At 49.4% G+C, this 23,438-nt stretch overlaps 1 protein-coding gene across 1 annotated transcript; it reads left to right on the top strand.

Moving 5' to 3' along the window:
- Window positions 1-2,869: 2,869 nt before the first annotated feature.
- Window positions 2,870-22,968, top strand: LOC134434547 (dynein regulatory complex protein 1-like). Its single transcript, XM_063183218.1, has 9 exons — window positions 2,870-3,266; window positions 4,853-4,946; window positions 8,790-8,902; window positions 12,116-12,299; window positions 13,728-13,865; window positions 13,968-14,054; window positions 16,663-16,785; window positions 21,954-22,093; window positions 22,831-22,968. Exons 1-9 carry the CDS (start codon window positions 2,899-2,901, stop codon window positions 22,919-22,921), a joined length of 1,338 nt encoding a protein of 445 aa, XP_063039288.1. The 5' UTR covers window positions 2,870-2,898; the 3' UTR covers window positions 22,922-22,968.
- The last annotated feature ends 470 nt before the right edge of the window (window positions 22,969-23,438 follow it).

Here is a 23,438-nt window from a genome sequence, read left to right as displayed (position 1 = left end):
CCCTCTGGGAATCCCCCCGGATCTCGGATCCCCAAAAATTCCCTCGAGGAATCCCCCCGGATCTCAAATCCCCAAAAATTCCCTCTGAGAATCCCCCCGGACCTCGGATCCCCAAAAAATTCCCTCTGGGAATCTCGCCGGATGAGTTCCGAGCAGGAACCATCCCGCTCCTCCTCGTCCTTTCCCCGTCCCATCCCACCTCAAATCCCGGACGATTTTAGGGCTTGGAAAACGTTTCCCCAAATTCCCGAATGATTCCCGAATAATTCCCGATGATCCCAAAAATCTCGAATAATTCCCGAATAATTCCCGAATATCCCCAAAATCCCGGCGGATTCCAGAGGACTCACTCAGGAGGCGGCTGAGCCATCCCATGCTCCTTTTTTTCCCCTTTTTTTTTCCCCTTTTTTTCCCCTTTTTTCCAAAGGCGATCCCTTTGGAATCGTCGCTCCGGGAACGGTTCCCGGGAAACCGCTGCTCCCTCCCCCTTTTCCTTCCACTTCCCAATTTTCCCCTTTTTCCATTGGCACGGAGAGCTGGGAATCAAAACCCGCCTGGATTTTTATTTTTTTTTTTCCCCTTTTCCCAGCGGCGCTTAGGAATTGCGGGGGGAAAAAAAAAAAAAAAATTTAAATTTTTTTTTTCTTAAAAATTAGGAATTCACTCACTTTTTTTTTTTTTTTTTTCCAAGCAGGGAATGAGCTCCGGAGGGTCCGGCCGGGATTTGGGAGCGGGAGAAGTTGGAGCCGCTTGCAGAGGGTTTGGATGGAGCCGTTCCCGACGCCGGGAATGCCGCGGGTGCTTGCTGCCATCTTCTGGAGCTGGGCAAAAAAATTCCCCAAGCCTTCCCCTCCTCCTCATTCCAGCATTCCCAGGAATTCGGGGCTTCCCGGCCCTCCAAACCTCGATAATTCCATGGTTTACGTGGATAATTCCACTTTTTAATGAGTTTTAAGGTTTTGGGTTTTTTTTTCCAGAAAAAAAAATCGTGGAAAAGAGCGGGAATGGGGGTGGGTGGATGGGGACAGGTTGTGGGCTCACCCCATTTTTCCTCATCTTTTGGGATTCAGGGTTGGGAAAGGGATGGATCGGGCTGAAATTCCAGGATTTTTTCCCATCTCAGCATTCCTGGAGGGAATGATTTGGATCGCTGCATCCTGGAGCAATCTGAAAGGAATCAGGAAATCCCCAAAATCTGGGGTTTTCCCTAAATCATCCCATGGAATATTCCCACTCCTTTACCCCCAGATCAGCCCCATCAGGGCCGCGAAATTCCCTGGAAAAGGAAAATCCCATGAAGGGGAAAAAAGCAGGAATTGGGGGAAGAAGAGGTGGAAATTTTTTCCCCCAAAAAATTTTGGGCCCATCCCGGGAATCCCGACAGGGCCTCACCCTCCCCTCCCCCTCCATCCCACCCCATTCCCAACCTCCCCCGATTTCCATGGAAACTGCGGATCCCAATTCCATGGCAACCGACCCCCCATGGCAACAGGCGGCTCCCACATCCCCGAGGAGGAGGAGGAGGAGGAGGAGGGACCGGGAATGCTGAGCCTGGAGGGTTCTGTGCCACGGAATCCATGGAATCCGTGGAATTCCCAGAAATGCTGGAGATCGGCCGCGAGGGAGGATGGAAAAGCAAATTCCCGGGATTTGGGAGCGGGATCCTTGTCCTGGGATTCTCTGGGAATTCCAGCCCAGGCAGGAATCCCTTCCCAAGATCCCACCATCCCAAGCTCCCCTTTCCCACTGGAAGCCATTCCCTGCCTCCTGCCCCTCCAGCCTTCATCCCAAATCCCAAATTCCAGCTCTGGAATCCCAAATTTCCCTCTGGAAAAGGCTCCAAGGATTCCCTGGATCCTTCCCTGATCCAGCTGCACATTCCCAGCTCTCCCAGCCTGCCATTGGATCCATCCCCATCCCAACTCCTCCTTGAGAAGGAATTTCAGGATCCAGGGGTTTCACGGGGAATTCAGGACTCCAGGAAGGGTCTGCCTTCCCTTTTCCATCCCTGAATTCCATAAAAATCCCTCGGGATGGATCCTGAGTGTCCTTGATCCCAGAATCCCGGGATGGTTTGGGATGGGATCCCTGGACCTTCAATCCCATCCCAGGGACACTTCCCACCATCCCAGGGTGCTCCAAATCCACCCCTGGACACTGCCAGGGATTCTCTGGGAATCCCAGCCCAGCCAGGAATCCCTTCCCAAGATCCCACCATCCCAAGCTCCCCTTTCCCAGGGAATCCCCTCCATTCCCAGCTCCCCCAATCCTGGGCTCAGGATCCATTCCCATCAGACTCTTCCTTGAGAAGGAATTTCGGGATCCAGTGGCTTCCCTGGGAATTCAGGACTCCAGGAAGGGTCTCCCTTCCCTTTTCCATCCCCAAATTCCATAAAAATCCCTCGGGATGGATCCTGAGTGTCCTTGATCCCAGAATCCTGGAATTTTTTTTGAATGGATCCATAGGCTTTTAATCTCATCCCTTTCCCACCCCAATCCCGGCGTGCTCCAACCTTTCCTGGGACATTCCCAAGAATTCTCTGGGAATTCCGTCCCATCCCCTCCCCTCATTCCAACCCCGTTCCCGTCTCCCGGATCCCGGCGGGAAGGAGCGGGAGGATCTCCCCCGGTGCCTTTTTCCCGCCGTTTCCCACGGAAAATTTGGAAAATTTGGGAGCGGAGGGGGGAGGGGGCCATGATGCTCCCGCCGTTGCCAAGCAACGGGAAGGGTCACCGCGCATGCGCGGCAGCGCGCAGGTGATGACACACCCGTTGCTTGGCAACGCGGGACGCTCAGTGTGCGCGCATGCGCAGTGAGCGCAGCGCATCAGCCGTTGCCGGGGTAACGGGAGCCGCGCATGCGCGGTAACGGACGCGCACCTGCGCCCAGGTGTGCTGATGGAGCCGGGGGCGGACGGGGCGGGCCCAGGCCCGAGCGTGGAGCCCGCGGAGCCCCAACCGGAGCCTGAGCTCGATCCTAAAGTCCGTCCCGAGCCGGATCCCGGTGCTGATCCTGGTACCGATCCCGGTACCGATCCCGGTGCCGTTCCCGATCCCGATTCCGCTCCCGGTCCCGTTCCCGCTCCCGCTGCCGGTCCCGTTCCCGATGCCGTTCCCGATGCCGGTCACGTTCCCGATGCCGGTCCCGATGCCGTTCCCGATGCCGATGGCGGTATCGGTCCCGGTTCCCGTGCCGGTTCCAGAGCGGATTGGCAGCTGCAGCAGCGAATCGCCGCCCGCCGGAACCGCATCGATGCCCGGCGCCGGTGAGGAACGGGGGAAGGCCGGGCCCCATTCCCGGTTTTCCAGAGGGAAGGGGACGGTGGGGGATTCCCGCCCCAAACTGGGCCGGAGATCAGGAGCTGACCCCAAATCTGGGTCTCAAAATCGGAACCGGGGCTCGGGATCCGTCCCAAACCCATCCAAGGGGATCAGGAACATTGCCAGAGCTCAGGATCCATCCAAAACCCAATCCCAGCCTCAGGATCCATCCCAGAGGCTCAGGATCCACCCCAAATCCATCCCCAGAGCTCAGGATCCATCCCAAACCCAATCCCAGCCTCAGGATCCATCCCAGAGCTCAGGATCCATTCCAAATCCATCCCCAGTGCTCAGGACCATTCTCGGGGCTCCAAACCCATCCCAAACGCAATCCCGGGCTCAGGATCCATCCCAGAGGCTCAGAGTCCATCCCAAACCCAATCCCAGGCTCTGGATCCATCCCAAACTCAATCCCAGGCTCAGGATCCATCCCAAACTCAATCCCAGGCTCAGGATCCATCCTAATCCTTGGCTCAGGAACCACCCCAAAGTCTCTGGATCAATCCCAGTTCCAATCCCAGAGCTCAGGATACATCCCAAATGCTCAGAATCCATCCCAAATCCATCCCCAGGGCTCAGAACCATTCCCAGGGCTCAGGATCCATCTCAAACCAATCCCAAAGGTTCAGCATCCATCCCAATCACAATCCTAGGCTCAGGATCCATCTGAAACCCAAACCCAGGCTCAGGATCCATCCCAAACCCAATCCCAGGCTCAGGATCCATCCCAAATCCATTCCCTGGCTCAAGATCCACTCCAAAGGCTCAGGCTTCATCCCAAACCTAATCCCAGGCTCAGGATCCATCCCAAAGGCTCAGGATCCATCCCAAACCCAATCGGGGCTCACGATCCATCCCGAACCCAGTCTCAGGCTCAGGATCCATCCCAGACCAAATCCCAGGTTCAGGATCTGTCTCAAACCCAATCCCAGGCTCGGGATCGATCCCAAACCAAATCCCAAGCTCAAGATCCATCCTAGACTCAATCCCAGGCTCAGGATCCATCCCAAAGGCTCAGGATCCATCCCAAATCCGATCCCAGAGCTCAGGATCCAAAACGAGGGCTCAGAACCATCCCAGACCCATCCCCAGGGCTCAGGACCATTCCCAGGGCTCCAAACCCATCCCAAATCCATTCATATAAACGTTTATAATCATTAAATTAATGTGAATTATATTATATGATATTATATTTATTATAGGTAAAGTTTATATATTTATATTAATTGAATTAAATTTATATTAATATAAACATTATTATTATTATTATTATTATTATTATTATTATTATTATTATTATTACTATTACTATTACTATTATTACTATTATTACTATTATTACTATTATTACCATTACTACCATTAGTACTATTATTACTGTTACTACTATTATTACTATTATTACTATTACTATTATTACTATTATTACTGTTACTACTATTATTACTATTACTATTATTACTATTATTACTATTACTACTATTATTACTATTATTACAATATTCCCAACTTTTCCCCGTTTTCCTGCCAGGGAAGCGCTTGGGGAGAAGGTGGAGCAGGACAAGGAGGAGGAGCAGGAGGAGGAGAAGGGGAAGAGCCTGAAGCTGGTCAAGGAGACCGAGAGGGTGAGGAGGGGTTGGGAATCTCCTCCGGGATCCCTCCTCATCCCTGGGTTTCCTCCTTTTATGGGCCAAAAACCGGGAGGGAAACTCCCCAGGAGTGGAATTTGGGATCTCCTCCTGGATCCCTCTTTATCCCAGGATTTCCTCCTTTGTGGACCAAAAACCGGGAGAGAAACTCGCCAGGACTGGGATTTGGGATCTCCTCCTGGATCCCTCCTCATCTCTGGGTTTCCTCCTTTTATGGGCCAAAAACTGGGAGAGAAACTCGCCAGGAGTGGAATTTGGGATCTCCTCTTGGATCCCTCTTTATCCCGGGATTTCCTCCCTTATGGACCAAAAACTGGGAGAGAAACTCCCCGGGAGTGGGATTTGGGATCTCCTCATGGATCCCTCTTCATCCTAGGATTTCCTCCTTTATGGACCAAAAACCGAGAGGGAAACTCCCCGGGAGTGGGATTTGGGATCCAATTGGGAATCTCCTCCTGGATCCCTCCTCATCCCTGGATTTCCCCCTTTATGGACCAAAAACCGGGAGAGAAACTCCACAGTGGGAATTTGGGATCTCCTCTTGGATCCCTCCTTATCCCGGGATTTCCTCCTTTATGGACCAAAAACCGAGAGGGAAACTCCCCAGGACCGGGATTTGGGATCCAACTGGGAATCTCCTCCTGGATCCCTCCTCATCCCTGGATTTCCCCCTTTATGGGCCAAAAACTGGGAGAGAAACTCCCCAGGAGTGGGATTTGGGATCCAATTGGGAATCTCCTCTTGGATCCCTCCTTATCCCGGGATTTCCTCCTTTGTGGACCAAAAACCGGGAGAGAAACTCGCCAGGAGTGGAATTTGGGATCCAATTGGGATCTCCTCTTGGATCCCTCCTTATCCCTGGATTTCCTCCTTTATGGACCAAAAACTGGGAGAGAAACTCCCCAGGAGCGGAATTTGGGATCCAATTGGGAATCTCCTCCTGGATCCCTCATTATCCCGGGATTTCCTCCCTTATGGACCAAAAACTGGGAGAGAGAAACTCCACAGTGGGAATTTGGGCCAGATCCTTGAGATCCAATGGGAATCTCCTCTTGGATTCTTTCTTATCCCTTACTTTTCTCCTTTTTGCGCCAAAAACCGGGAGAGGTGAGACAAAAAAAAAAATGGGAGAAGAGCACCTTAGGAGCAGGATTTGGGATCTAATGGGAATCTCCTCTTGGATCCCTCCTTGTTCCATGTTTTCCTTCTTGATGTCCCCTTGATGGGACAAAAAAACTGGAAGAGAAATTCCCAGGAGTGGAATTTGGGATGTGATGGGAATTTCCTCTGGGATCCCTCCTTGTTCCATGTTTTCCTCCTTGGTGTCCTCTTGGTGGGACAAAAATTGGGAGAGAAACTCTCCAGGACCGGGATTTGGGATCCAATGGGAATGTTCTCTTGGATCCCTTCTTATCCCTGGTTTTCCTTCTTTTTGGGCTAAAAACCAGGAGAGAAACTCCCCAGGATTGGGATTTGGGATCCAATGGGAATCTCCTCTTGGATCCACCCTTATCCCTTCTTTTGATCCTTGGAGGGACAAAAAATGGGGAAAAAATTCCCCAGGACCCGGATTTGAGATCCAATGGGAATCTCCTCTTGGATCCTTCCTTGTTCCATGTTTTCCTCCTTGGTGTCCCATTGATGGGACAAAAAAATGGGAGAGAAACTCCCCAGGAGTGGGATTTGGGATCCAATGGGAATCTCCTCTTGGATCCCTCCTTGTTCCATGTTTTCCTCCTTGGTGTCCCATTGATGGGACAAAAATCCAGGAGAAAACCTCCCCAGGACCGGGATTTGGGATCCAATGGGAATCTCCTCTAGGATCCATCCTTATCCCTTCTTTAGATCCTTGGTGGGACAAAAAATGGGGAAAAAAATTCCCCAGGACCGGGATTTGGGATCCAATGGGAATCTCCTCTTGGATCCCTCCTTGTTCCATGTTTTCCTCCTTGGTGTCCCATTGATGGGACAAAAATCCAGGAGAAAACCTCCCCAGGACCGGGATTTGGGATCCGATGGGAATCTCCTCTTGGATCCTTCCTTATCCCTTGCTTTCCTCCTTTTTGGGCTAAAAACCAGGAGAGAAACTCCCCAGGACTGGGATTTGGGATCCGATGGGAATCTCCTCTTGGATCCATCCTTGTTCCATGTTTTCCTTCTTGGTGTTCCCTTTGGTGGGACAAAAATCCAGGAGAAATTCCTGGTGCGGGATTGGGGCTGGACCCTTGGTGCTGGGAATGGTTGGATTCCGTGGGATTTTCCAACCTTAGATGGGGATTCTGGGATGGGATTGGATTCCGGGATGGGATTATGGGATTATGAAGTGGGATTCCGGGATGGAATTATGGAATGGGATCATGGATGGGATGGGATTCTGGGATGGGATTCCAGGATAGGATTCCAGGTTTAGATTCTGGGATGGGATTATGGGATTTTGGGATTATGGGATGGGATTCCGGGATGGGATTATGGGATGGAATTATGGGATTCTGGGATGGGGATATGGGATGGGATTATGGGGTGGGATTCCGGGATGGGATTCCAGGATGGGATTATGGGATGGGATTCCAGGATGGGATTCTGGGATGGGATTCCAGGATGGGATTCCAGGATGGGATTCTGGGATGGGATTCTGGGATGGGATTCTGGGATGGGGATATGGGATGGGATTATGGGGTGGGATTCCGGGATGGGATTCCAGGATGGGATTATGGGATGGGATTCCAGGATGGGATTCTGGGATGGGATTCCAGGATGGGATTCTGGGATGGGATTCTGGGATGGGATTCTGGGATGGGATTCCGGGATGGGACTATGTCATGGGATTCTGGGATGGGATTATGGGATGGGGATATGGGATGGGATTATGGGGTGGGATTCCGGGATGGGATTCCAGGATGGGATTATGGGATTGTGGGATAGGATGGGATTCTGAGATGGGATTCTGGGATGGGATTATGGGATGGGATTCTGGGATGGGATTCCGGGATGGGACTATGTCCTGGGATTATGGGATGGGATTTTGGGGTGGGATTTCAGGATGGAATTTTGGGATGGGATTCCAGGATGGAATTCTGGAATAGGATTATGGGATTCTGGGATGGGATTCTGAGATTCTGGGGTGGGATTCCAGGATGGGATTCTGGGATAGGATTCTGGGATTCTGGGATGGGATTCTGGGATTCTGGGATGGGATTATGGGATTTAATTCCGGGAAGGGATTATGGGATGGGATTCCAGGATGGAATTCTGGGATGGGATTCCAGGAAGGGATTCCAGGATGAGATTATGGGAGGGGATTATGGGATCCTGGGATGGAATTATGGAACTATGGAATGGGAATCCATGATGGGATTATGGGAAGGGATTCTGGGATTATGGGATGGGATGGGATTCCAGGATGGAATTCTGGGATGGGATTCCAGGATGGGATTATGGGATGGGGATATGGAATGGGATTCTGTGATGGGATTATGGGAAAGGATTATGGGATTATGAGATGGGAGAGGATTCACAGATGGGATTCTGGGATGGGATTGTGGGAAGGGATTCTGGGAAGGGATTTCAGGATGGGATTCTGGGATGGGATTCCAGGAAGAGATTCCGGGATGGGATTATGGGAAAGAATTATGGAATTATGGGATGGGATTCCAGAATGAGATCATGGGATGGGATTCAGGGAAGGGATTTCTGGATCCTCGAGGGATTGGGATTTGAGCGGGATCCTTGGTATCGGATCCCCACCCATCCCACGGACGGGAAGGATCCGGGATTGGTGCATTCCAAGCCCAAATTCCCGGGATGTCCCTTTCCCGGCAGGCCCTGGCCAAGCTCCTTTTCCACGGGACGCAGCTGCTGACCAACGTCCAGGTGGAATCCGACCTCCGGGAATCGCAGCGGCGGGAAAAGGACACGCAGGACAAGCGCAGCAGGTGACCGTGGGATTTGGGAATTCTGCCGGATTCCCATGGAAAATTCCGGCCCATGAATGAGATCCCAAATCCCACCTGGCCGGGGTGGTTTGGGGGAGTTTTCCGGAGGTTTCCAGGAGAGCTGGAGGTGGATTTGGGAATGGGATGGAGGGGCAGGAGGCAGGGAATGGCTTCCAGTGGGAAAGGGGAGCTTGGGATGGTGGGATCTTGGGAAGGGATTCCTGGCTGGGCTGGAATTCCCAGAGAATCCCTGGCAGTGTCCAAGGGTGGATTTGGAGCACCCTGGGATGGTGGGAAGTGTCCCTGGGATGGGATTGAAGGTCCAGGGATCCCATCCCAAACCATCCCGGGATTCTGGGATCAAGGACACTCAGGATCCATCCCGAGGGATTTTTATGGAATTTGGGGATGGAAAAGGGAAGGGAGACCCTTCCTGGAGTCCTGAGATTCCCAGTGAAACCCGTGGATCCCAAAATTCCTTCTCAAGGAGGAGTCGGGATGGGGCTGGATCCAATGGCAGGCTGGGAGAGCTGGGAATGTGCAGCTGGATCAGGGAAGGATCCAGGGAATCCTTGGAGCCTTTTCCAGAGGGAAATTTGGGATTCCAGAGCTGGAATTTGGGATTTGGGATGAAGGCTGGAGGGGCAGGAGGCAGGGAATGGCTTCCAGTGGGAAAGGGGAGCTTGACATGGTGGGATCTTGGGAAGGGATTCCTGGCTGGGCTGGGATTCCCAGAGAATCCCTGGCAGTGTCCAAGGAAAGGTTGGATCACCCTGGGATCTTTGGGTTGGAATGAGATGGGATTGAACCTCCACGAATCCCATCCCAAACCACCCTGGAATTCCTTCTTGGAATTCCTCAGCGCATTCCTGGAAAGGCCCTGCCCGTCCTGCTCTGGCAGTGGAATTTTTCCTGCTGGGGTTTTCCAAAGGTTTTTCCACCCTCCGGCATTCCCTGATCCCCACCAGGATCGTTCCCGGGTGATCCCATCCCGCTTTTCCATCGGGAAACACCAAATCCGCGCTCCCGGGATTGAGGGAAGGAAGTGGAGTTTAGGGAAGGGATTTAGGGAAGGGATTTTAGGGAAAGGATTCATGGATGGGATTCCTGGAAGGGATTTTGGGGAAGGATTTAGGGAAGGGATTCAGGAAAGGGATTCAGGGAAGGAGAGGAATTCAGGAAAGGAAGGAGATTCGGGGAATGGGTTTAGGGAAGGAAAGGGATTTAGGGAAAGGGTTTAGGGAATGGATTTAGGGAAGGGATTCAGGGAAGGAATTCGTGGAAGAGATTCGGGGAATGGATTCATGGAAAGGATTTAGGGAAGAGATTTTGAGAAGGGATTTAGGGAAGGGATTTCAGGGAAAGGATTCATGGATGGGATTCCGGGAAGGGATTTTGGGGAAGGATTTAGGGAAGGGATTCAGGGAAGGAGAGGAATTCAGGAAAGGAAGGAGATTCGGGGAATGGATTTAGGGAAGGAAAGGGATTTAGGGAAAGGGTTTAGGGAATGGGTTTAGGGAAGGGATTCAGGGAAGGGGATTTAGGGAAAGGATTTGGGGAATGGAATCAGGAAAGGGGTTTAGGGAAGGAAAGGGATTTAGGGAATGGATTTAGGGAAGGAGAGGGATTTAGGGAAAGGGATTTAGGGAATGGATTTAGGGAAGGGATTCGGGGAAGGAATTCATGGAACAGATTCAGGGAATGGATTCATGGAAAGGATTTAGGGAAGAGATTTAGAGAAGGGATTTGGGGAAGGGATTTTAGGGAAAGGATTCATGGATGGGATTCCGGGAAGGGATTTTGGGGAAGGATTTAGGGAAGGGATTTAGGGAGGGGATTCAGGGAGGGGATTTAGGGAATGGAACAAGGGAAGGAATTTAGGGAAGGAATTCATGGAAGGCATTTAGGGAATAGATTTCGGAAGGGGTTTTAGGGAAGGGATTTAGAGAATGGATTCAGGGAAGGGATTTTAGGGAGAGGATCCAGGGAAGGGATTCAGGGAATGGAATCAGGAAAGGGATTTAGGGAAGGAAAGAGATTCAGGGAAGGGATTTAGGGAAGGGATTTCAGAAAAGGATTTTAAGGAGGGGATTTAGGAAAGGGAAGAGATTCAGGGAAGGGATTTAGGGAGGGGATTCAAGGAAGGGATTCAAGAAAGGGATTTAGTGAAGGGAAGGAATTTTAGGGAGGGGATTTAGGAAGAGGATTCAGGGACGGGACTTATGGAATGGATTTAGGGAAGGGATTCGGGATGGGGATTTAGAGTAGGAAAGGGATTTTAGGTAAGGGATTCAGGGAAGGGATTAATGGAAAGGATTCAGGGAATGGATTTAGGAAAGGGATGCAGGGAGGGATTTAGAGAAGGAAAGGGATTTAGGAAAGGAATTTTGGGAAGGAATTTAGGGAGGGGATTTTGGGAATGGATTTAGGGAAGGGTTTTAGGGAAGGGATTTCGGGAAGGGATTTAAGGTAGGAGAGGGATTTTAAGGAACAGATTTAGGGAAGGGATTCAGGGAAGGAATTAATGGAAGGGATTTAGGGAATGGATTTAGGAAAGGGATGCAGGGAGGGATTTAGAGAAGGAAAGGGATTTAGGAAAGGAATTTTGGGAAGGAATTTAGGGAGGGGATTTTGGGAATGGATTCAGGGAAGGGATTTTAGGGAACAGATTTAGGGAAGGGATTCAGGGAATGGATTTAGGGAATGGATTTAGGGATGGGATTTAGGGATGGGATTTAGGGATGGGATTTGGGGAAGAGACTCTGGGAAGGGAATCAGGGAAGGAAAGGGGTTCAGGGAATGGATTCACTGAAGGGATTTAGGAAAGGGATTCAGGGAGAAGATTTGGGAAAGGAAAGGGAGGAAGGGAAGGGAAGGGAAGGGAAGGGAAGGGAAGGGAAGGGAAGGGAAGGGAAGGGAAGGGAAGGGAAGGGAAGGGAAGGGAAGGGAAGGGAAGGGAAGGGAAGGGAAGGGAAGGGAAGGGAAGGGAAGGGGAGGGAAGGGATTTACAGAAGGAAGGGAATTCAGGGAAGTGATTTAGGGAATGGATTTAGGAAAGGGATTCAGGCAAGAGATTCATGGAAGGGATTTAGGGAAGGAAAGGGATTCAGGGATGAGAAGGGATTCATGGAAGGGATTCAGGGAAGGGAAGAGCCCCGTGTCTGCAGCAATTCCAGCCCTGTCCCATCTCCCTGACTCCCGGTGTTCCCTCAGGCTGGAGAAGCTGGAGGCGGACGCCCAGCACGGCACGGAGAAGCTGGTGCAGATCAACTCCAAGTGGGGCCTGGCGGGGGAGCTGAGGGTGCCGCAGGAGCTGTGGGAGCTGCTGGAGCAGCAGCGCCAGGAGTGCGAGCAGCTCCTGGCCAGGAAGAACCAGCTCATCCGGGAGCTCCAGGAGGTACCTGGGGCACTCTGGGAGCAGGGTGGGGATCCGGGCTGGGAGAGCTGGGAATGTGCAGCTGGATCAGGGCAGGATCCAGGGGATCCTTGGAGCCGCTTCCCCATCCCAAAGGGGCTCCAGGAGAGCTGGGATTTGGGCAAGGGCTGGAGGGGCAGGAGGCAGGGAATGGCTTCCAGTGGGAAAGGGGAGCTTGGGATGGTGGGATCTTGGGAAGGGATTCCTGGCTGGGCTGGGATTCCCAGAGAACCCCTGGGAGCATCCAAGGAAAGTTTGGATCACCCTGTGATCGCGAGGTTGGAACTGGATGATCCTTGAATTCCCTTCCCACCCAGTCCACGATAATTCCACGTCCTGCCCATTCCCTGCCCATTCCCTGATCATTCCCTGCCCATTCCCTGATCATTCCCTGCCCATTCCCTGAGCATTCCCTGCCCATTCCCTGATCATTCCCTGCCCATTCCCTGAGCATTCCCTGAGCATTCCCTGCCCATTCCCTGAGCATTCCCTGAGCATTCCCTGAGCATTCCCTGAGCATTCCCTGAACATTCCCTGAGCATTCCCTGAGCATTCCCTGCCCATTCCCTGATCATTCCCTGCCCATTCCCTGATCATTCCCTGCCCATTCCCTGCCCATTCCCTGAGCATTCCCTGAGCATTCCCTGCCCATTCCCTGCCCATTCCCTGCCCATTCCCTGATCATTCCCTGCCCATTCCCTGCCCATTCCCTGATCATTCCCTGATCATTCCCTGCCCATTCCCAGAGCATTCCCTCAGCATTCCCTGCCCATTCCCTGATCATTCCCTGATCATTCCCTGCCCATTCCCAGAGCATTCCCAGAGCATTCCCAGAGCATTCCCTGCCCATTCCCTGCCCATTCCCTGCCCTTTCCCTGAACATTCCCTGCCCTTTCCCTGAGCATTCCCTGCCCATTCCCTGATCATTCCCTGCCCATTCCCTGCCCTTTCCCTGAGCATTCCCTGATCATTCCCTGCCCATTCCCTGCCCTTTCCCTGAGCATTCCCTGCCCTTTCCCTGCCCATTCCCTGCCCATTCCCTGCCCATCCCTGCCCATTCCCTGCCCATTCCCTGCCCATCCCTGCCCATTCCCTGCCCATTCCCTGCCCATTCCCTGCCCATTCCCTGCCCATCCCTGCCCATTCCCTGCCCATTCCCTGCCCATTCCCTGCCCATTCCCTGCCCATCCCTGCCCATTCCCTGCCCATTCCTGCCCATTCCCTGCCCATTCCCTGCCCATCCCTGCCCATTCCCTGCCCATTCCCTGCCCTTTCCCTGCCCATTCCCTGCCCATCCCTGCCCATTCCCTGCCCATTCCCTGCCCATCCCTGCCCATTCCCTGCCCATCCCTGCCCATCCCTGCCCATTCCCACCAATTCCCGGCTCCTTTTCCGTGTGTTTTTTCCCAGGAGGTGAAGGCCCGGGACGAGCTGTACGAGCAGACCCTGCGGGACCAGGCCGAGGCCACGCGGGTGCTGCTGGAGCGGATGGAGGAGCAGACGCGCTCCACGCTCCGCTCCTACCGGCACCACCTGCGGCACATCGAGGTACCCCGGCCATGGGCAAAACGGGGAAAGTGGGAAAATTGGTTTGGTTTCTGGATTTGTGATCCCGGTGCGGAATTCCTGGAATTCCCAAATTTTCCGCAGAAAACGTTTGAGGAGGAGCGGCGGGAGATGCTGACGAGCAACAGGAGCCGGTGGAACGAGGCCATGAGGGAGCACAACGAGCAGGAGGTGAAGCCCGTGGGAGATCGGGGAATCGCCGAGGGCGGGAAAAGTCCCTGGGGATCGATGACTGGGTGAGGTTGGGAGAGGCTGGAGGAGGTGGGGTGGGGTTGGATGGGATTGGATGGGATTGGATGGGATTGGATGGGATTGGATGAGATTGGATGAGATTGGATGAGATTGGATGGGATTGGATGGGATTGGAGGAGGTTGGATGGGATTGGATGGGATTGGATGAGGTTGGACGAGATTGGATGGGATTGGATGGGATTGGATGAGGTTGGATGGGATTGGATGGGATTGGATGGGATTGGGTGGGACTGGATGGGATTGGATGGGATTGGATGGGATTGGAGGAGGTTGGATGGGATTGGATGGGATTGGATGGGATTGGATGGGATTGGATGGGATTGGAGGAGGTTGGATGGGATTGGATGGGATTGGATGGGATTGGATGGGATTGGATGAGGTTGGATGGGATTGGATGGGATTGGATGGGATTGGAGGAGGTTGGATGGGATTGGAGGAGGTTGGATGGGATTGGATGGGATTGGATGGGATTGGGTGGGATTGGATGGGATTGGATGGGATTGGAGGAGGTTGGATGGGATTGGATGGGATTGGATGGGATTGGATGGGATTGGATGGGATTGGATGGGATTGGATGGGATTGGATGAGATTGGATGGGATTGGATGGGATTGGATGGGATTGGATGGGATTGGATGGGATTGGGTGGGATTGGATGGGATTGGGTGGGATTGGATGGGATTGGAGGAGGTTGGATGATGAGGTGGGATGAGATTGGATGGGATTGGACAAGGTTGGATGGGATTGGATGGGATTGGATGGGATTGGATGGGATTGGATCGGATTGGATGGGATTGGAGGAGGTTGGATGATGAGGTGGGATGAGATTGGATGGGATTGGACAAGGTTGGATGGGATTGGATGAGGTTGGATGAGGCTGGATGAGGTGGGATCGGATTGGATGGGATTGGATGGGATTGGATGAGGATGGATTGGGATGGATGAGGTGGGATTGAGTTGGAGGAGGTTGGAAGATGTTGGATGAGGTTGGATGAGGTTGGATGAGGTTGGATGAGATTGGCTGGGATTGGATGAGGATGGATTGGAATGAGGTTGGATGAGGATGGATGGGATTAGATGAGGTTGGAGGAGGTTGGATGATGAGGTTGGATGAGATGGGATGAGATTGGATGGGATTGGAGAAGGTTGGATGGGATTGGATGGAGTTGGAAGAGGTTGGAGGAGATTGGACAAGAATGGATTGGGATGGATGAGGTTGGATAAGATGGGAGGAGGTTGGATGAGATTGGATTGGGATGGATGAGACTGGATGAGATTAGGATGGGATTGGATGAGGTGGGATGAGGTTGGAAGAGGTTGGATGAGCTGGAATGAGATTGGATGGGGTTGGATGAGGTTGGATGAGACAGAATGAGGTTGGATGACGTGCAATAAAGGTTGGAGAAGGTGGGATGAGGTTGGAGGAGGTGGGACGAGCTGGAATGACCTGGGATGAGGTGGGATGAGGTTGGAGGATGTTAGATGAGGTGGGAGGAGGTTGGATGAGGTTGGAGCAGGCTGGATGAGGTTAGAGGACGTGGGATGAGGTTGGAGGAGGTGGAATGAGGTTGGATGAGCTGGAATGAGGTTGGAGGAGGTTGGATGTGGTTGGAGGAGGTTTGAGGAGGTTGGAGGAGGTTGGATGAGGTTGGAGGAGGTTGGAGGAGGTTGGACGGGCTGGAATGAGGTTGGAAGGGGTTGGATGTGGTGGGAAGGAGGTGGGATGAGGTTGGGATGAGGTTAGATGATAGGGGATGAGCTTGAATGAGGTGGAATGAGGTGGGAGGAGGTCGGAGGAGGCTGGATGGGGTTGGATGAGGTCGGAGGAGGTTGGATGGGGTTGGAGGAGGTTTGAGGAAGTTGGAGGAGGTTGGAGGAGGTTGGAGGAGGTTGGACGGGCTGGAATGAGGTTGGAGGAGGTTGGATGAGGTTGGATGTGGTTGGAGGAGGTTTGAGGAAGTTGGAGAAGGTTGAAGAGGTTGGAGGAGGTTGGACGGGCTGGAATGAGGTTGGATGGGGTGGGATGTGGTGGGAGGAGGTGGGATGGGGTTGGGATGAGGTTAGATGATAGGGGATGAGGTGGAATGAGGTGGAATGAGGTGGAATGAGGTGGGAGGAGCTTGGAGGAAGTTGGATGAGGTTGGATGAGCTGGGATGAGGTGGGATGAGGTCGGAGGAGGTTGGATGGGGTTGGATGAGCTGGAATGAGGTTGGATGAGGTCGGATGAGGGTGGATGGGGTTGGATGAGGTCGGAGGAGGTTGGATGAGGTTGGATGAGCTGGGATGAGGTTGGAGGAGGTCGGAGGAGGTTGGATGGGGTTGGATGAGGTCGGAGGAGGCTGGATGGGGTTGGATGAGGTCGGAGGAGGTTGGATGGGGTTGGATGAGGTTGGATGAGCTGGGATGAGGTGGGAGGAGGTTGGAGGAGGTTGGATGGGGTTGGATGAGGTTGGATGAGCTGGGATGAGGTTGGAGGAGGTCGGAGGAGGTTGGATGGGGTTGGTTGAGGTTCTCCTTGTCCCCACAGCTGGAGTTCCTGCGGAGGAAGGTGGACCAGGCTCTGGATTTCGAGCAGCAGCTGAACGAGCTGCAGGACGCGAGCACAGAAACGCACGACGGCCTGAAGTGGCAGCTGGAAGAGGACGTGGAGGTACCGGGAGAGGCCCCGGATCAGGGAATCACCCCTGGGAATGCTGGAATGGTTTGGGTGGGATCAGGGAGCCCAAATCCCACCCCATTCCAGCCCCGACACCCCCACTACCCCAGGGTGATCCAAACTCTCCTTGGACACTGCCAGGGATTCTCTGGGAATCCCAGCCCAGCCAGGAATCCCTTCCCAAGATCCCACCATCCCAAGCTCCCCTTTCCCACTGGAAGCCATTCCCTGCCTCCTGCCCCTCCATCCTTCATCCCAAATCCCAAATCCAGCTCTCCCTCCCTTCTGGAAAATGCTCCAAGGATTTCCTGGATCCTTCCCTGATCCAGCTGCACATTCCCAGCTCTCCTGGGTTGGATCCAGCCCCATCCTGATTCCTCTCTGAGAAAGAATTTTGGGATCCAGGGGCCTCCCTGGGAATTCAGGACTCCAGGAAGGGTCTCCCTTCCCTCAATTCCATAAAAATCCCTCCGTGTGGGTCCTTGATCCCAGAATCCCTGAGTGGTTTTGATGGGATCCATGGACCTCCAATCCCAATTCCCACCATCCCAGGGTGCTCCAAACCCACCCTGGGACACTGCCAGGGATTCTCTGGGAATTCCAACCAAGCCAGGAATCCCTTCCCAAGATCCCACCATCCCAAGCTCCCCTTTCCCACTGGAAGCCATTCCCTGCCTCCTGCCCCTCCATCCTTCATCCCAAATCCCAAATCCCAAATCCCAAATCCCAAATCCCAGCTCTCCCTTCCTTCTGGAAAAGGCTCCAAGGATTCCCTGGATCCTTCCCTGATCCAGCTGCACATTCCCAGCCCTCCCAGCCTGCCATTGGATCCATCCCCATCCCGACTCCTCCTTGAGAGGGAATTTCGGGATCCAGGGTCTTCCCTGGGAATTCAGGATTCCAGGAAGGGTCTCCCTTCCCTTTCCCATCCCTGAATTCCATAAAAATCTCTCGGGTTGGATCCTGAGTGTCCTTGATCCCAGAATCCCGGGATGGTTTGGGATGGGATCCCTGGACCTTCAATCCCATCCCAGGGACACTTCCCACCATCCCAGGGTGATCCAAATCCACCCCTGGGACACTGCCAGGGATTCTCTGGGAATTCCAGCCCAGCCAGGAATCCCTTCCCAAGATCCCACCATCCCCAGCTCCCCTTTCCCACTGGAAGCCATTCCCTGCCTCCTGCCCCTCCATCCTTCATCCCAAATCCCAAATCCCAAATCCCAAATCCCAAATCCCAAATCCCCAATCCCAGCTCTCCCTCCCTTCTGGAAACGTCTCCGAGGATTCCCTGGATCCCTCCCTGATCCATCTGCACGTTCCCAGCCCCGCAGCTCTCCCTGGCCTCGCTCCAGCAGCTCCTCACCCTCCGATCCCGACACCTCGGGAGCGTGGGACGATCCCGGAATGTTTTGGGATGGGAACAGCCCCGTGCGGGAGCTCAGCATTCCCAGGGAATTCCGTTGGAAAGACGGGAAAACGTTGGAAAAACAACCTTGGGCTGTTCCTGGCCGAGGCTCCCGAGATAATTTTGTGTCCCACAACTTTATCGTGGTTTTTGGAGCAGCCTTGGGAACAGGGATAACAACGGAAAACATCCCTCAGCTTGTTCCAGGGAAAGTTTTCCACAGGATTTTAGGAATATTTTCTTCCCCAAATTAATGTAAAATGTGCCAATATTTTCTTCCCTAAATAAGTGTAAAATATCCCAATATGTTCTTCCCCAAATAAATGGAAAATATCCCAATATTTTCTTCCCTAAATAAATGTAAAATATCCCAATATTTTCTTCCCCAAATAGGTGTAAAATCTCTCAATATTTTCTTCCCCAAATAAGTGTAAAATATCCCACTATTTTCACCCCAAATAAGTGTAAAATATCCCAATAAAAGTGTAAAAATAGTCCCAACAAATACAGGATATTAGGAATATTTTCTTCCCCAAATAAGTGCAAAATATCCCAATATTTTCTTCCCTAAATAAATGTAAAATGTCCCAACATTTTCTTCCCCAAATAAGTGCAAAATATCCCAATATTTTCTTCCCCAAATAAATGTAAAATATCCCAATATTTTCTTCCCCAAATAAATGTAAAATATCCCAATATTTTCTTCCCTAAATAAGTGTAAAATATCCCAATAAAAGTGTAAAAATAATCCCAACAAATGCAGGATTTTAGGAATATTTTCTTCCTCAAATAAGTGTAAAATATTCCAATATTTTCTTCCCCAAAATAAATGTAAAATATCCCAATATTTTCTTCCCCAAATAAATGTAAAATATCCCAATATTTTCTTCCTCAAATAAATGTAAAATATCCCAATATTTCCTTCCTCAAATTAATGTAAAATATCCCAATATTTTCTTCCCCAAATAGGTGTAAAATATCCCAATAAAAGTGTAAAAATAGTCCCAACAAATACAGGATTTTAGGAATATTTTCTTCACCAAATAAGTGTAAAATATCCCAATATTTTCTTCCACAAATAAGTGTAAAATGTCCCAATATTTTCTTCCTAAATAAATGTAAAATATCCCAATATTTTTACCCCAAATAAGTGTAAAATATCCCAATATTTTCTTCCCTAAATAAATGTAAAATATCCCAATAAAAGTGTAAAAAATAATCCCAACAAATGCAGGATTTTAGGAATATTTTCTTCCTCAAATAAGTGTAAAATATTCCAATATTTTCTTCCCCAAATAAATGTAAAATATCCCAATATTTTCTTCGCCAAAAATGTGTAAAATATCCCAATATTTTCTACCCCAAATAAATGTCTAATATCCCAATATTTCTTCCCCAAATAAATGTAAAATATCCCAATATTTCCTTCCTCAAATTAATGTAAAATATCCCAATATTTTCTTCCCCAAATAAGTGTAAAATATCCCAATAAAAGTGTAAAAATAGTCCCAACAAATACAGGATTTAGAATATTTTCTTCACCAAATAAGTGTAAAATATCCCAATATTTTCTTCCACAAATAAGTGTAAAATGTCCCAATATTTTCTTCCTAAATAAATGTAAAATATCCCAATATTTTTACCCCAAATAAGTGTAAAATATCCCAATAATTTCTTCCCCAAATAAATGTAAAATATCCCAATATTTCCTTCCCCAAATAAGTGTAAAATATCCCAATTTTTCTTCCCCAAATAAGTGTAAAGTATCCCAATAAAAGTGTAAAAATAGCCCCAACAAATACAGGATTTTAGGAATATTTTCTTCCCCAAATAAGTGTAAAATATCCCACTATTTTCACCCCAAATAAGTGTAAAATATCCCAGTATTTTCTTCCCAAATTAATGTAAAATATCCCAATATTTTCTTCCCCAAATAAATGTAAAATATCCCAATATTTTCTTCCCCAAAATAAGTGTAAAATGTCCCACTATTTTCACCCCAAATAAGTGTAAAATATCCCAATAAAAGTGTAAAAATAGCCCCAACAAATACAGGATTTTAGGAATATTTTCTTCCCCAAATAAGTGTAAAATGTCCCAATATTTTCTTCCCTAAATAAATGTAAAATGTCCCAATATTTTCTTCCTAAATAAATGTAAAATATCCCAATATTTTCTTCCCTAAATAAGTGTAAAATATCCCAATAAAAGTGTAAAAATAATCCCAACAAATACAGGATTTTAGGAATATTTTCTTCCCAAATTAGTGTAAAATATCCCAATATTTTCACCCCAAATTAATGTAAAATATCCCAATATTTTCACCCCAAATAAATGTAAAATATCCTAATATTTTCCCCCAAATAAGTGTCAAATATCCCACTAAAAGTGTAAAAATAATCCGAACAAATGCAGAATTCCCTGAGGAATCAGGGCAGGAATTCTCTCTGCTCTCTGCAGGGGGAAAAATCAAACAAAAATTCCTGGAAGCCAAAATTGAGGCTGGGGCTGGGATTTGGGGTGGGAAGGAATTCCCTGATGGATTTTTGGGATTTTTGCCTTTGGGTTTCTGCCTCAGGGGGATTTTTGGGAATTCAACCCTGGATTGTGGCTTTTCCCCATCCTCTGGGAAAATAAAATAAAATAAAATAAATATAAAAAATATAAAAAATATAATATAAAATAAATATAAAAAATAAATATAAAAAATAAAAAATCTCTTGCCCTGCTGGGATTTAATTCCAGATTTTTTTTTTTGTTTTCCTGACAATCCAAACCCTTCTGGGAATTTCCGCAGGTTTTTCCTAAACTCCGGGCTTGTCCTTGTGGGGTTTTTCCCTTGGAATTTCCGTGGGATAATTTCTGGGGTTTTCCCCATGGAAATTCTCGGTGGGTTTTTCCTCCATGGAAATTCTATGGAATTCCCATGGAAGTAATAAAAAATTCACAAAGAATTCCATGGGATTTCCATGGGAAAAACCACAAAGAATTCCAAGGAAATTCCATGGATTTCCATGGGAAAAAAAAATCCCAAAAAATTCCATGGAATTCCATGGAAATTCCAAGGGAAAAACTCCACAAAGAATTCCATGGGAATTCCATGGGAAAAAACCCACAAAGAATTCCATGGGAATTCCATGGATTTCCATGGGGGAAAAAAATCCCAAAAAATTCCAAGGAAATTCCATGGATTTCCATGGGGAAAAAAAAACAATCCCAAAGAATTCCATGGGAAGGGAATTCCATGGAAATTCCATGGGAAAAACTCCACAAACAATTCCATGGGAATCCATGGAATTTCCTTGGAATTCTTTGTGGAAATCCATGGAATTTCCTTGGAATTCTTTGTGGAGTTTTTCCCATGGAATTTCCATGGAATTCCCATGGAATTTTTTGGGATTTTTTTTCCCCACGGAAATCCATGGAATTCCCATGGAATTATTTGTGCGGTTTTTCCCATGGAATTTCCATGGAATTCTTTGTGGGTTTTTCCATGGAAATCCATGGAATTCTTTGTGGGTTTTTTTCCATGGAATTCCCATGGAATTCTTTGTGAATTTTTTATTTTTCCCCAGCACCTGAAGAGGAAACTCCATCAGATGAAGGGATTGTTTTTGTGGGTTTGTCTTTGTGGGGTTTTCCCATGGAATTCCCATGGAATTTTTTGTGATTTTTTTTTTTTTTCTCATGGAAATCCATGGAATGCCCATGGAATTCTTTGTGAATTTTTTATTTTTCCCCTGCGGAATTGCAGCGCCTGGAGAGGAAGCTGCGCCAGATGAAGGGGATGTACCACCTGAACCAGGTGAAGCTGGACTACAACCTGGACGTGCTCCGGCAGCTGGACATAGAAAATTCCACGCTGCGATCCCTGCAGAAACGGAAAATCAACCGGTAAAACCCATCCCGGGGGAATCCCATCCCATTGATCCCATCCCATCCCGGGGGAATCCCATCCCATCCCATCCCATCCCATCCATCCATCCATCCATCCATCCATCCCATCCCATCCCATCCCATCCCATCCCATCCCATCCCATCCCATCCCATCCCATCCCATCCCATCCCATCCCATCCCATCCCATCCCATCCCATCCATCCCATCCCATCCCATGAATCCCATCCCATCCCATCCCATCCCGAGGGAATCCCATCCCATCCCATCCCACCCCATTCCATCCTACCCCATCCCGTCCCGTCCCGTCCCGTCCCATCCCATCCCACCCCATCCCACCCCATCCCATCCCATCCCATCCCATCCCATCCCATCCCATTGATCCCATCCCACCCCATCCCATCCCATCCCATCCCATCCCATCCATCCCATCCCATCCCATCCCATCCCATCCATCCATCCATCCATCCATCCATCCATCCCATCCCATCCCATCCCATCCCATCCCATCCCATCCCATCCCATTGATCCCATCCCATCCCATCCCATCCCATCCCATCCATCCACCCATCCATCCATCCATCCATCCATCCATCCATCCATCCATCCATCCATCCATCCATCCATCCCATCCCATCCATCCCATCCCATCCCATCCCATCCCATCCCATCCCATCCCATCCCATCCCAAAGCTTTCCCCACATCCCAAACTCCGCGCTCTCCGTCCCTGCCCAGGTTCAGGACCACCCTGGAGCTGCTGAAGGACAAAATGGCCAAGCAGGAGGTGAAGTTCAGGAGGAAAAGCAGAGCCTGGAGCTGGAGCTGAGCGCGTGGTGGGGCAGTTCCAGGAGACGCGCGACAGGATGAGGTGGGAAACGCTCGGAATTCCGAGCCCGTGGGGATCCCTCCCTGGGAAAATGTGCGCTTTCATTTGGGCTTTTTGGAATTGTTAATATGGAATAATATGAAATGTTAAAATTAATTTTTAATTAAGTAATTAATTAACACATATTATATTATGTTATGTTATGTTATGTTATGTTATGTTATGTTATGTTATGTCATGTCATGTCATGTCATGTCATGTCATGTCATGTCATATTATATGATATTATATGATATTATATGATATTATATGATATGATATTATATGATATGATATGATATGATAGAATAGTATTAGTATATTATTATATAATATAATATAATATAATATAATATTATATTATATTATATAATATAATATTATATTATATTATATTATATTTATTATATTATATTATATTATATTATATTATATTATATTATATTATATTATATTATATTATATTATACGTGTTATG

This window comes from Melospiza melodia, unplaced genomic scaffold, assembly GCF_035770615.1.
Source record: "Melospiza melodia melodia isolate bMelMel2 unplaced genomic scaffold, bMelMel2.pri scaffold_384, whole genome shotgun sequence".
In the NCBI taxonomy this organism is placed as follows: domain Eukaryota; kingdom Metazoa; phylum Chordata; class Aves; order Passeriformes; family Passerellidae; genus Melospiza; species Melospiza melodia.
Note: the sequence above shows the minus strand (reverse complement) of the source record. Positions and strands in the feature narration are given on the sequence as shown.

What these genes read in the sequence shown, in the direction of transcription:
- LOC134434547 (XM_063183218.1), top strand. Translation starts at nt 2,899, where the DNA reads ATGGAGCCGGGGGCGGACGGGGCGGGCCCAGGCCCGAGCGTGGAGCCC. An exon ending in CGCATCGATGCCCGGCGCCG is followed by an intron (nt 3,267 to 4,852) that starts GTGAGGAACGGG and finishes TTTTCCTGCCAG; the next exon opens with GGAAGCGCTTGGGGAGAAGG. An exon ending in TCATCCGGGAGCTCCAGGAG is followed by an intron (nt 12,300 to 13,727) that starts GTACCTGGGGCA and finishes GTTTTTTCCCAG; the next exon opens with GAGGTGAAGGCCCGGGACGA.